Raw genomic sequence first — 14517 nt, 5'->3', positions numbered from 1 at the left:
TTTTAGCAGTAAATTATTAGCAGTTCATTTAATTTTACAATTCATTCCCTCATTTCGAGCATTTAATATTAAGATTTGTTTTTGTATTTCAGAGCTATTCTGATAACAGTGCGCAGACTCAGCTAGTCTGTCTTCTAATGGGTTGTGTTTGTTCATTGCCTATTAATGTAAGTTCATATTCCATGCCTTATTTGTTGAATCCATTTATATTACCAAATATAAGTAATAATCAAAAACTCTGTGGCTTTGGTAGGTGGAACTGCCCATGCTTGACCAGCTCCTAACTGAATTAGAAGAGTTGAGCTGTACATGTCCTCATCCTTTTACTTACACATCGGCTGCAAAATGCTTTGCTGGATTGGTAAACAAATATCCTTCAGGTAAAAAGGATAATAACAAATCTTTTAATTTATGATTGTGGTAAAAAAAATGTTTGGTTTCAGTTGTTTGTATATCTTCTATTGTTCAGTTGCATAATGTCCATTTTTTTGCAGGACAGAAGCTGGACCAACTTTTGGAGAATACATTAACAAGGATTGACACTATTTTGACTAGCACAGAACCTTCAGGTTCCTCAAACCAAAAACAGGCTTTTACCTTTCTGCTATGGGTGAGATTTATTTCAGAACACAATTCTCCTTTTGTGTTTAACATTCTGAATTTTTCCATTGATTATATACTCAAATGAGCTATCCACGTATATTGAAACGCATGCTTTCTCTTTCAGTTGACAAAGGCCCTTCTTCTTAGGTACCATCCACTCTCAGCACCACTGACTGACAAGGTTTGATTTTTAGTCTAAAACATTGTTACATTCGACTTTGCCATTGTAACATTCAGTTTTTACATTGTTTGTTAGCTCCTGTTGTATGGGTATAGTGGTATCCTGTAGATTCAAGTTACATTGTATAACAGCATCAAAGTCTTTAGTAACATAACTTAATTTTTAATTTAAAGAGTGATAGGTGCAGAGTTTATTATATCTGTTGTGTATGGTCCTTGATATAGCATTTGACCATAAACGGTGCTTCATTTTTAGCTGCTCTGTCTGTTGGTGGACCCTTCTCTTGGCACCTTGGCAGCAGATGGCTTTGCCTTATTAATGAATGATCCTCCTGACGTTCTGAATAAAGCTTGTCATGCTGATGTACGAATGATGTACCGCCAGAGGTTCTTTACTGAGACAGCACCTAAGCTGGTTCAGGGATTTAACTCATCCCCTAAAGGTATGTGTACAGTACAGCATTATTAGACCAAGACAATTTGTTGTTAAATATGTAACCTATACAATTCTTCTTACTGCTTCAATGTAGGTCTGAAAAAATGCAGTACACAAAGAAAACAAAGCAAGTTGAGAAAGATGAAAATATTTGGAGCCACTTTGAAAATGCTAGTGATGAAAGTAGCCTGCCACTTTCTCAAGTCAAATTTTATTTGTAGAGCACATTTAAGAACAACAGACGTCTACCAAAGTGCATATAGCTTCCATAAATAAACCAAATACATACAGTGTGTGTGTATGTGTGTGTATATATATATATATATATATATATATATATATATATATATATATATATATATATATATATATATACACACTGTATGTATATGTGTACTATGTGTGTGTATAAATATTTGGCACAACTTATAACTTCTGGTCAGAGGGAGGACCTCAGTGATCATGAAGTAGAGTAGTGAGGATGTAAGAGGTCAGTAACATAAAAGGGTGCTAATCCATTTAGGGACTTAAAAACAAACAGTAAAATTTGAAGCTCAATCCTATAACAAACAGGAAGCCAGTAAAGAGAAGTCAAGACTGGTGCGATGTGATTTTATTTTCATGTGCCTGTATAGAAGCCTGGCAGCAGCATTGAGTATGAACTGAAGACGATCAAGGGATGACTGATCAACTCCAGTGTATAATGAGTTGCAGTAGTCGAAGAGACAAACACAAAATTACCTACAGAAAGAAAGGGCTTGACCTTAACCAATAACCTGTGCTGACAGAAACAAGCTTTAACAATGGAGATAATTTGTTTCTCAAATTTGAGAGTATTTTAAAAAATCTAACCAAGATTTTTTGCTAAGGGTTTACAGTAGGTTGTGAAGGGGCCAAGATTAATTTCTGCAGCACAAGTATGATCAGAAGGCACAGACTAAAACATGGATGTCACAAAATTTTCTTAATGTCTTCTATACATTCCAATTTAAGCTTAAGGTCTGTTTCAGTGGAAAATATATCTGTGTAGTAATGGAAGGAAATAATATGCCATTGTCAGAGAATCATAATGCCATTGCTAGAGAAATTAAGATGTGCAGTTAAGTTTTTATACTACTGCTTCATGATTAATTTTCTTTTATCAATGTTTAAACCACAAACTTTTTAAAAACTGAAGAGCACCGATTTCCATCTCTAGTTAACGGGATATTAAGTTGCATGTTTTCTATCGAAACTCGATTTGTCTATAACTAGTTCTCTTCCTTGTTTCTGGATGATTCTTTAAAGGCAGCAATTGATACTGGCCTAAAAAGCTTTAGTGTTTGCTGTGGTTTTTTTTTCTTGCCCTAATAGGTATAATTGTTGTATCCAATATATGTCGCAGTTTAATTCTTACATTACATCTGTATTTTATTTATAACTCATTTCAACAATTTCCTGTACTTATGCCTAGCTGATCTTTTTCTGTTTAAAAGAAATGAAATCCAGCTACCTGAAGGCCCTGTCTCACATCCTAAATTGCCTACCCAAGCAGGTTCTGATTAGTGAGCTTCCCTCAGTAAGTTCTGAGTATTTCTTTTCTGTCTCTGTAAGGCAGTAATTTAGTACAGTTTAATTGCAGAAGCTGCATATTAGGACTGTCGTATCGAATGTAATTTGAATCTACTGTATATTAAAAAAGCCAAACTCTGACATTCGATTGTAAAAGAATGGTGCTTTTTTTATTTGAAATATAAGCTATACTACTTACTTAAATTTTGTTGTTTTTTTTAAATTAGTAATAGAATTTTTAAGTTAATGAAAGTGTTTACCAAATAATAAATATAAAGAGTACTTAAAGATTATTACAGTGCAACATTCAGTAATGCCATTTGTAAAACACAAATAGACCCAATGTGCCTTGACTGTATAAAATACACTGTATATGGGTAGTGACTTAACGTCTTCGCTCCAAAGGACCAGACAAGCAGTATAGCGGAGCTGAGGGCTGGAGACTGAAGTGTTGATTGTGTTTTAACATGTTTAAGTAATTATGAGTGACTTTGTATAGGTTGCATGTATGCATTACAGACATGTGAAGTGCCCCGGTTCCACTTTTCTCTTTGATCAAGTCACTTTCCTTGCACAGAAAATCCCACAGCCCACCAGTCTTAAGAGCTGCACACTTTGCAGACCATAAGCAAAAATATTAATTATAATGAAGCATACAAAGGCACGTACAAATGTAAATTTACTAGTGCTTAGGACTTTTGACCTGCATTCAAATATATTTGATTATTTAGTTATTTTAAATAACGGTTTTCAAACCCTTATTTTTATATAATTTGATAGCCCTACTACATATAGACTTCTGTACAGTTTGTGTTCAGTGGTTTTTTTTTTTTTTTTTTTTTTTTAAGAAGGCCTTATTGTTAATGGTTTATTTTGGAATTAACAAAAAGGTGTATTAAAGTATTGTTTCTTGATTTCTGCAGCTACTCCCACTCCTGCTGGAGGGTGTTTCCTGTCCAGATAGTGAAGTTCAATTTTCCACATTATCCTGCCTGCATCCGCTCCTCCTCGATACACCACAAGTTTTAACATTACATCTGGAGACCCTCATCACCAAACTACTTGGGCTAACCAGTAGTGCAGCAATGGTAATGAGTCTGTTATGATTATACTTGGAATCATTAGCACTTAAATATTAATTTAGGAGTGCTAATGCCATTGTTGTATACTCTTGTGTAGTGGACGTTTCATCAGTTTCATTAAATGTGTCACAGAAAAACACTGTCATCGCTTTAATTGTAAATGCATTTAATAAGCATTTTCCACAACTTTCATTAAACTAAAGAGTCAAAATTTTAACCAACGAGGAATTTCTCGATCATGAAACTGCATATGGGGAATTTTATAGGTTTGGGGTTGGATGGGTGTTACAGAATGAATGCCTTTTGTTAAGAATGACATGATTATCTTGATTTACCTTATTTATCTTTAAACTTGCACCTAACCAATTACAGTAGAGTCTCGCTTACCCAACATTCTGTATTATCCGACGTCCCACCGCAAAAAAAAAAAAAGAAACGCATCAATTGGCAACAAGAACTACAAGTTGCAAGCATGAGCGTAGTTTATTTTTAGTTGCTAAGTTAACTTTTTCAGTTAAATTTTTCTGTTGTCTTGTTGTAAAACATGATTACAGTGGATTATGTGGCCAGCCCTCTCTGGCGTGTGAGTGTGTGTGCGCCTGTGTCTCTTTCTCTCTCTCACGTCCGCATGTGTGTGTGTCTGTATGTCTCTCTCACGCGTGTGCCTGTCTGCGTGTATCTCGTGCGGGCTCGAGCATGTGTGTGCACGCGTGTCTCGCGCGCATGTGTGTCTGTCTGTCTGTGTCTCTCTCTCTCGCGCTGTCTCTCTCTTGCTACGCAGGGAATGCACAGGGAGAGACTGAATACGTGCGGAAATTATCGGTGCACACAAACCGAAAGGGAAACTGGCTCGTTTGTATAACTAGTGTGTGGTTGTGAACAGATGCAGAAGTTTGGCGAACTTTTTGGTCATAACCGATTTGTAAGTGTCCAGAGACATTCGTGAACCGAGGTTCCACTGTATTAGGTTCGTAATGTGTAAAATTATAACATAGTTTGACGTTTAATAGGCTTTTTCTTAACACCTCCCGTTATCTGAAATTTTCACTTATCCGATGTTCTGCCGGCCCATTTATGTTGGATAAGCAAGACTCTACTGTAATTCACTGACATTGTTTATTAAGATGCCCCAAATATGAATACTTTTTAAATGAACACCAATTTTGTAACAGTATGCATTTTAGATCAGGTTTGTCAAAATATTGTCACAACCATTACATCTTCTTCTTTTGGCTGTTCCCTTTAGGGGTTGCCATAGCGGATCATCTATTTCTATATCTTTCTGTCCTCTGCATCTTATTCTGTTACACCCATCACCTGCATGTACTCTCTCACCACATCCATAAACCTCCTCTTAGGCCTTCCTCTTTTCCTCATACCTGGCAGCTGTATCCTTAGCATCCTTCTCTAAATATACCCAGCATTTCTCCTCTGCACATGTCCAAACCAACACAATCTCGCCTCTCTGACTTTGTCTCCCAACCGTCCAACCTGAGCTGACCCTCTAATGTATTGATTTCTAATCCTGTCCTTACTTGTCACACCCAGTGCAAATCTTAGCATCTTTAACTCTGCCACCTCCAGCTGTTTCTCCTGCTTTCTGGTCAGTGCCACCGTCTCCAACCCATATAATATAGCTGGTCTCACTACCGTCCTGTAGACCCTTTCACACGCTGATACCTGTCTGTCACAAATCACTACTGACACTCTTCTCCACCCTGCCATTACTCTGTACTGTTGATCCCAAGTATTAAAACTCATCCACCTACACCAGCTCTACTCATCCTCACCATTCCACTGACCTCCCTCTCATTTACACACATGTATTCTGTCTTGTTCCTACTGACTTTCGTTCCTCTCCTGTCCAGAGCACATCTCCACCTCTCCAGGGTTTCCTCAACCTGCTCCCTACTATCGCTACAGATCACAATGTCATCAGCAAACATCATAGTACATGGGGACTCTTGTCTAATCTCATGTCTTAACCTGCCCATTATCATTGCAAATAAGAAAGGGCTCAGAGCCGATCCCTGATGTAATCCCACCTTCACCTTGAATGCATTAGTCACTCCTACCGCAGACTTCACCATCGTCACACTTCCTCCATACATATCCTGTACAACTCTTACATACTTCTCTGCCACTCCCGACTTCCTCATACAATACCACAGCTCCTCGCGAGGCACCCCGTCATATGCTTTCTCCAGGTCAACAGAGACGCAATGCAACTCCTTCTGGCCTTCTCAATACTTCTCCATCAACATCCTCAGTGCAAACATTGCTCTTTCTTGGCAAGAAACCATATTGCTGCTCATTAATCATCACCTCACTTCTTAACCTAGCTTCCACTACTCTTTCCCATAACTTCATGCTGTGGCTCATCAATGTTATCCCCCTGTAGTTACTACAGTCCTGCACATCCCCCTTAAATATCGGCACCAGTACCTGCTTCTCCATTCCTCAGGCATCCTCTCACTTTCCAAGATTCCATTAAACAATTTGGTTAAAAACTCCACTGCCATCTCTCCTACACGTCTCTATGCTTCCACAGGTATGTCATCTGGACCAACAGCCTTTGCTTTTTTCATCCTCTTCATAGCTGTTCTTACTTCCTCCTTGCTAATCCGTTGCACTTCCTGAATCACTAGCTTCACATCATCCAACCTTCTCTCTCTCTTGTTCTCTTCATTCATCAGCCTCTCAAAGTACTCTTTTCATCTGCTCAACACACTCTCCTCGCTTGTGAGTACGTTTCCATCTTTGTCCTTAATCACCCCAACCTGCTGCACATCCCAGCTCGTTCCCTCTGTTTAGCCAATTGGTGCATGTCCTTTTCTCTCTCCTTAGTGTCCAACCTCTCATACAACTCATCATACGCCTTTTCTTTAGCCTTCGCCGCCTCTCTCTTCACCTTGCCCCTTATTTCCTTGTACTGTTATCTACTTTCTGCGTTTCTCTGACTATCCTACTTCTTCTTTGCCATCCTTTTCCTCTGTATACTCTCCTGTACTTCTCCATTCCACCAACAGGTTTCCTTTTCCTCGTTCCTTTGTCCAGATGTCACGCCAAACACCTTTCTTGCTGTCACCCTTACTACATCTGCTGTAGTTCCCCAATTGTCTGGTAACTGTTCACTGCCACCCAGTGCCTGTCTCACTTCCTCCCTAAACTCAACCTTGCAGTCTTCCTTTTTCAACTTCCATCATTTGGTCCTTGGCCCTGCCCTCACTCTCTTCCTCTTCTTGATCTCCAACGTCATCCTACAGGCCACCATCTTATGCTGCCTAGCTACACTTTCCCCTGTCGCCACTTTGCAGTCTTTAATCTCCTTCAGATTGGCCCTTCTGCATAGGATATAATCTACCTGTGTGCATCTTTCCTCCACTATTCTGCTCTGTTCCCTCCACAAACATGTTCATTGAAATCTGCACTAATCTCCACTTTCTGTCCCTTTGGTATGATGGAACATCACTTTATCCAACTCACTCCAAAAATCTTCTTTCTCATCAAATCTTCTTTCTCACCCATTGCACATCCAACTTGAGGTGCATATGCACTAAATACATTCATCATCACATCTTCAATTTTCAGCTTCATAATCCTTACTCTGTCTGACACTCGTTTCACCTCCAAAACACTCTTGACATACTGTTCATTCAGAATAACCCCTACTCCATTTCTCCTCCCATCCACACCATGATAGAACAATTTGAATCCACCTCCAATCCACTTGGCCTTACTCCCCTTCCATTTAGTCTCTTGCATGCACAATATATCAACCTTCCTTCTCTCCATCATATCTACTACCTCTCTCCCCTTACCAGTCTTACTGCCAACATTCAAAGTTCCTATCCTCAGTTCCACTCTATTTACCTTCCTCCTCTCCTCCTGCCTCTGGGCACATCTCTCCCCTCTTCTTCTCCTTCTTCAGCCAACAGTAGCCCAATTTCCGCTAGTACCCTGTTGGCTAACAGTACTGGTGGCGGTCGTTGTTAATCTGGTGCTTGGTTGATCCAGTATGGAAATTTGTACTGTTGTCCGCATATTGATTTGGCAAAATTTTTACACCGGATGCTCTTCCTGACGTAACCCTCCCCATTTATCTGGGCTTGGGACCAGCACGAAGAAACACACTAGTTTGTGTAGCCCCTGTGGCTGGGTTAAAAAAACTACCGAATTGGGGGATTGGTCTTGTCCATTGCGAGAGATGGACGTCTGAAATGGAGCTCTGCTAGCAGCGGTGTTATTTTTCATATCTGCTTATTATCCTGAGATATCCTGTATTTATTCAACCCGAGGGCACTGCTACAGTATATGTAGGCAGTATATGTAAGCATATATAAACATGGCCAAAAAGAAAGGGGGTCCAAAAGAACCAAAAACTAAAGCTGCATCCAAGCTAAGATCAGCAAGCCCTAGTTCAAGATACAGCCTTTCAGAGACAGACCTGGATCAGATGGGCGAAAGTACAGACTCCTCGGGACCAAGGTCCGCTACATCGTCGCCGGATGAGAGCGAAAAGGGGAGCGAATGTACAATCGTGAGTGAAGCAGGTCTCGATAGCTCGCCGATTGGAGAAGATCACCTTAAACTGGAAAAGGCTTTGCAGTCTGTGGTTTCAATTACTCCACGCGAGCCGGGAAGAGCGGGGTCATCGGCTACAATAGAGCCTGCCGCTTCACCTACGATGCAAGAAAGCACAATTGAACTGTCTGAACTGAAGGTGATGTTCGCTGAGCTCAGGCAAGAGATAAAGAAAAGCGAGAAGGCAAATGAGAAGGCAAGGGTAAAGGCAAATGAAAGGCTGCGACAGGAGCTGCGACAGATGCAACAGCAGGATAATAAAATCTTTAAAGATATGCTCAGAAAAATTGAAGAGCACATTCAGGAAAACTTAGTTAAACTGTGCACGTTTGCTGATCAACTGGAGGATGTCAAGGAGACATTCACGACTCGGATTGAAACAGCCGAAAATTTAGCTGCCAGTGCCGAACAAAAAGCAGTAAATGTCAGCTCGAATGCAAAAACTCGAGACAGACTGGCTGCTTTGGAAGATGGAAGCAGAAGGTATAATGTCAGAATTGAAGGTCTGCCTGAGAATCAGAAAGTCAAACCCTGTGAAATTCAGCTGAACTTTTTCTAAAATAATGGGAGGACTTTAAAGCAGAATCTGAGATAGCAGCGCTTATCGCGACGGATCAAATACCGTTAGACCTAGATCTTTTATTATTCGCTTTGAAAGATTATCATTTAAGCTAGAGGTGATGGCACTCCTCAGACACAAGCAAGAGATTATATATGAAAATAACCACATTCGTATCTTCCCTGACTTCTCTCCAGCAACAGCTACTAAACGCAGCCTTCTACAACATTAAACAGCGGTTACGGCAAGCCAGCGCCAAATACAGCCTCTTGTATCCGGCCAAACTGAAAGTGGAATTGCAGGGTCCATTCTATGTCTTCGCTAGCAAGGTAGAAGCAGAAATGGAATTAAGAAAGCTGATCCCGGGACTATTCTGATACATAATAGTGAGTCATGGCGTTAATGATATGCAAGGATTAATAATCTACTGTCTGATCTATTTGTTTAAAATACGGGTTTTTATCATTATATATTCTCATTATTACTCGGGTGCTATCTGTTTATGTTTTATTGTGCTTAATTATTTTTCTTTTTTTTTTTTTTTTTTTATCTAATTATTTTCTCTCTACCCTAAACGAGACTGTTCAACATCATACCCTTGGTTTATTGTTATTGCTATTATTGCATTAAGACTTATTATGCTTATTCTGGACACTTTCTAACACCATCCCGGTTTATTATCTGGGTGTATTATCTTAATGCACTAAGATTGCTGAAGATATATATATATTTTAAGTGCAAAATTTTTTAGACTATATTGGTAATAGATATCTCTATTTTTAACCCTAAAAGCGCTGCATGGGGCTTGTTTTGCTTTGGACGTGCTCTGTCTCTGGGTATGTCAGAGGACTGGGACTGTGTGAAGTGGGTTTTAGCCTCACTTGGGGAGGCAAAAGGGAGGGTGGGGGTTAAGGGGAGAGAAAGAGAGCAGGCTTGATCTATACCTAATCTATCCTTTAATCTTTATAATTATAACTACCAACGTAATAATAAGCTGCATGGCAACAACTCTTGGGGAAATAGGAAATTAAGGCCGAAGCTGTCTCACTTCCAGTTAAGACTATAAAATGACATCAAAAACTCAGAATCAGTGTCTCCATGATGGGACAGTTAACTTCGTGAGCTGGAATGTTAAAGGCCTGAATCACGAATTAAAGAGAAAGAAAGTACTTCTCACCTAACAGGTCTAAATGCTAAAATAGTATTTTTACAGGAGACCCACTTACTAAGCAAGGATCAGTTCCGCTGCAAAAGACTGGACTGGCCAAATGTTCCATTCTAGTTTTACAAAGAAAACTAGAGGTGTGGGAATTCTCATACATAGAACAGTACCATTTGTAGCATCAGATGTAGTATTGGATCCTGAAGGGAGATATGTAATGGTCATGGGAGACTTATCTAACTGTAAAATGATTTTGATAAATGTTTATGCACCTAATGTTGATGATAAGGAATTTATACAAAATTTATTTGCATCCATTCCCAATCTGAACACTCATAAAGTTATAATGGCTGGGGACTTTAATTGTGTTTAAATCCACTTTTAGATAGGACTTCTCCACAGGGGAACGCATCTAACACCACAAAGATAATTACAAAGTTTATAACTGATCACAACTTATCAGACCCTGGAGGTTTTAAACCCAAATTCAAGAACATATTCTTTCTACTCACCAGTACATCATTGCTACTCAAGGATTGATTACTTCTTTATAGATAATAACTTCTTGCCTAAGATTAAATCTTGCAAATACGATGCTATTGTTATTTCTGACCATGCACCTATGATCTTGGAGCTAAATTACTAAGCCCCATACACACACCCACAGATGGCGCTCAACCCGCTTCTATTAGCTGACGAGAATTGTACAGAATTTATATCCAAACAAATCAAATTCTTTCTAGAGACAAATACATCCTGAGATCTCTGCAGGAATACTCTGGGAAACTCTTAAGGCCTTCTTAAGAGGACAGATTATCTCATATCTTTCCCACAGAAATAAATAGAAACCAAGAAAGTAGCAGAGATAAAAAGCAAATTACTGAAGAACATGCCAGACTACCAAGCGAGACTCTACATTGGAGAAGGCAGGCTCTACATTCAGAATTAAACCTCTTGACAACTAAAGAAACTGAACAACTAATTTACAAATCCAGACATCATTACTATGAACATGGAGAGAAAGCTAATAAGCTTTTAGCTCAACAAATTCACAAGCAAGAAGTGCAACGCAATCTCAGTAATCACCAACGAACGGAGATAAAATCATCGAACACAAAAATATAATGCACACTTTCAGAGACTACTATAAATCCCTATATACTACTGAGTTTAAAGAAGACAATACACAATCTAATGCATTTCTGGATACATTACAGATACCACAAATAGACACTTTTAGTGTGGAGGAACTTGATAAACCTCTGGCATTATCAGAATTACTAGATGCTATAAAGTCACTCCAAGGTGGAAAGCAGCAGGCCCTGATGGCTACCCTGCAGAATTTTACAAGAAATTCTCCGCTCAGCTAGCTCCCTCCTATTAGCAACATTTACAGAAGCCAGAGATAACCAATCTCTTCCTCTAACCTTTCGCCAAGCACTAATCATTGTTTATCCAAAACAAAATAAGGACTTATTACAATGTGCATCATACAGACCAATTTCACTTCTGAATAATGACGTTAAAATACTCTCTAAAATCATAGCTAGAAGGATGGAGAAAGTGCTCCCTGTAATATCACAAGACCAAACTGGATTTATTAGGGGCCGACACTTATCTTCAAATCTTCACGCCTGTTTAATGTAATATACTCACCAACTAAATCAAACACCCCAGAAATATTATTATCATTGGATGCAGAAAAGCATTGACATGATTGAATGGAAATACCTTTTACTACATTGGAGAAGTTTGGGTTTGGCCCAACATTTGTGCATGGATTAAATTACTGTATACTAACCCAGAAGCTTCAGTTTGCATCAACAACATTTGCTCAGACTACTTTAAACTAGAACGTGGTACTAGACAAGGATGCTCCTTGTCACCACTGCTGTTTGCAATTGCCATTGAACCACTGGCAATACATTGTCGAAATACTGATCAGATAAAGGGGATTAGCAGAGAAGGACTGGAACAGAAAATCTCATTATATGCAGATGATATGGTACTGTATATATCAGACCCAGAAAATTCTGTGCCTGCAGTCTTAGCAGCACTCACAGAATTTCAAAAGATCTCTGGTCTCAGAATTAATCTGAATAAAAGTGTACTCTTTCCAGTGAATTCTCAAGCATATAATATTAGATTAGACACCCTACCTTTTATCATTGCAGAACAGTTTAAATACCTAGGGTAAACATCACAAGTAAACATAAAGCTCTTTATCAACAAAATTTCGCCGTCTGCATGGAAAAAATTAAACAAGACTTGCATAGATGGTCAACCCTTCATCTCACACTAGCTGGAAGAATTAACACTGTTAAGATGAATATTCTTCCTAAGCTCCTTTTTATTTCAAAACATCCAATATACATTAATAAATCATTCTTTAAGCAATTAGATTCAACAATAACCTCATTTATTTGGAATTCAAAACATCCACGCATCAAAAGAGCGACCCTACAAAGACAAAAGGCAGAAGGCGGCATGGCTCTACCTAACTTCCAGTTTTATTACTGGGCAGCAAATATACAGCGATAAGAACCTGGACACAAATAGAAGAACATACACAGGCTTGGACCGCAATAGAAGTAAAATCCTGCAGTACTTCTTTGTATTCCTTGCTCTGTGCTCCAATAAACACACGTTATCGGCAATATACTAATAACCCAATTGTGCTCCACTCACTTAGAATCTGGAACCAATGTAGAAAGCATTTTAAGACGGAGAAGCTTCTATCTGTGGCACCTCTGCAAGAGAACCACCTCTTTCAACCTTTCACAAACATATGCAGTTTTAATATCTGGAAAAATTTGGAATTAACTTGCTTAGAGATCTTTATATAGACAACGTCTTTGCATCCTATGAACAATTACATTCCAAATTTAACATTCCAGCTACACATTTCTTTCACTATCTTCAAATCAGGAACTTTGTTAAACAGAACCTTCCAGATTTTCCTCATCTTGCACCCTCATCCATGCTGGAAAAATATTGCTCAATCTCAAGGACTTAGGACCATCTCTACAATATATAAAATCATTTTACAATCCCTCCCTTTCAAAGATCCAAGAGGACACTGGGAAAAAGATCTCTCAATTAATATATCAGAAAAGGAGTGGAAAGTAGCAATGCAGAGAATTCACTCGAGCTCCATATGCGCAAAGCATACAATTATACAACTCAAAATTATATATCGAGCACATCTGTCTCGACTAAAACTCTCCAAAATGTTTCCAGGGCATGATCCAACCTGCGAACGCTGCAACCAAGTCCCAGCCTCACTGGGTCACATGTTCTGGGCCTGCACCAAATTAACATTATTCTGGACAAAAATTTTAATTACCTTCAGACAGCCTTGGACTCACAATCCCTCCTAACCCATAAACAGCGGTGTTTGGGGTTCTTCCAGATGGGTTTAAAGTAGAGAAAGACAAACAAATTGTGATTGCATTCACTACACTTTGGCACGCAGACTTATTCTGATAAACTGGAAGAACCCAAACTCTCCTCTTTAAGTCAGTGGGAAACCGATGTGTTATACTATTTGAAATTGGAAAAATCAAATACTCAGTTAGAGGATCCGTACAGACTTTTTTCAAAACATGGCAGGATCTAATCAGTAATATTTTAAAATAAGCTCTTAAAGCACATAGGAAGCAATTATTTCCGTATTTCTCTGTCTTATGAATCCATCTCATCAAATTTATTAATTTAGGTATGTTTACAAGCCTTAAATTTCACGCCGCTTGCCTTGCGCTCTCTCTCTCTCTCAGAGGGTGGGGATTGATTTGTTCTTAACTCAATTTTACTTTTTGTAAAAAATTGATTGATTTGTATGAATTGCAATAAAATGAATAAAACTTCAAAAAAAAAATACCGATTACATAATTCTCCGTATTTCTCCCTCCAATTTTACATTGGCCCACTCTGGGACTGAGATTGCGAAATCTGTCATCTATATTTAAGAGTCATCCTTTATTTCAGAATTTCTGTAAAAGGAATCATTTGGCATTGTTTTCATGGTTATTTTTGACATAAATGATCAAATGTTGGTTTTGATTATATCACCACTCATCCAGTATAATACCGGTATTAACTGCGGTAATTACATCCACCATCAATGAGATGTGTCACATTCACCCCCATAATATTCAAATAGGTGCTACATGTGCCTCCACTGCACTTGGCCCTTTTAGCTGTACTAAAAGACTTGTATTGGCCTCACAAATGTAATGAATTCCACAATCTTTGTTTAGGCTAATTCAGTTTTAACTGCAGCCTCACAACTGTGCATGTTTGTAGTTCAGCTCTGCAGTTAATGTTTTAGATATTGTATCATTACAGCATGACAACTTGT

The 14517-nt window shown here is 38.7% G+C and overlaps 1 protein-coding gene across 2 annotated transcripts in view; it reads left to right on the top strand.

The window, feature by feature from the left end:
• mms19 (MMS19 homolog, cytosolic iron-sulfur assembly component) overlaps window positions 1-14517 on the top strand; it is a 99748-nt gene that overhangs the window by 79971 nt on the left and 5260 nt on the right. For both annotated transcript variants that reach the window (XM_039774342.1, XM_039774332.1), the window contains exons 22-28: window positions 93-167; window positions 254-380; window positions 495-610; window positions 728-784; window positions 1040-1226; window positions 2695-2777; window positions 3694-3858. In XM_039774342.1, coding sequence (XP_039630276.1) covers window positions 93-167; window positions 254-380; window positions 495-610; window positions 728-784; window positions 1040-1226; window positions 2695-2777; window positions 3694-3858 — 810 coding nt within the window. The remainder of the gene's footprint in view (window positions 1-92; window positions 168-253; window positions 381-494; window positions 611-727; window positions 785-1039; window positions 1227-2694; window positions 2778-3693; window positions 3859-14517) is intronic.

This window comes from Polypterus senegalus, chromosome 1 (genome assembly GCF_016835505.1).
Source record: "Polypterus senegalus isolate Bchr_013 chromosome 1, ASM1683550v1, whole genome shotgun sequence".
In the NCBI taxonomy this organism is placed as follows: Eukaryota; Metazoa; Chordata; class Cladistia; order Polypteriformes; family Polypteridae; genus Polypterus; species Polypterus senegalus.
Note: the sequence above shows the minus strand (reverse complement) of the source record. Positions and strands in the feature narration are given on the sequence as shown.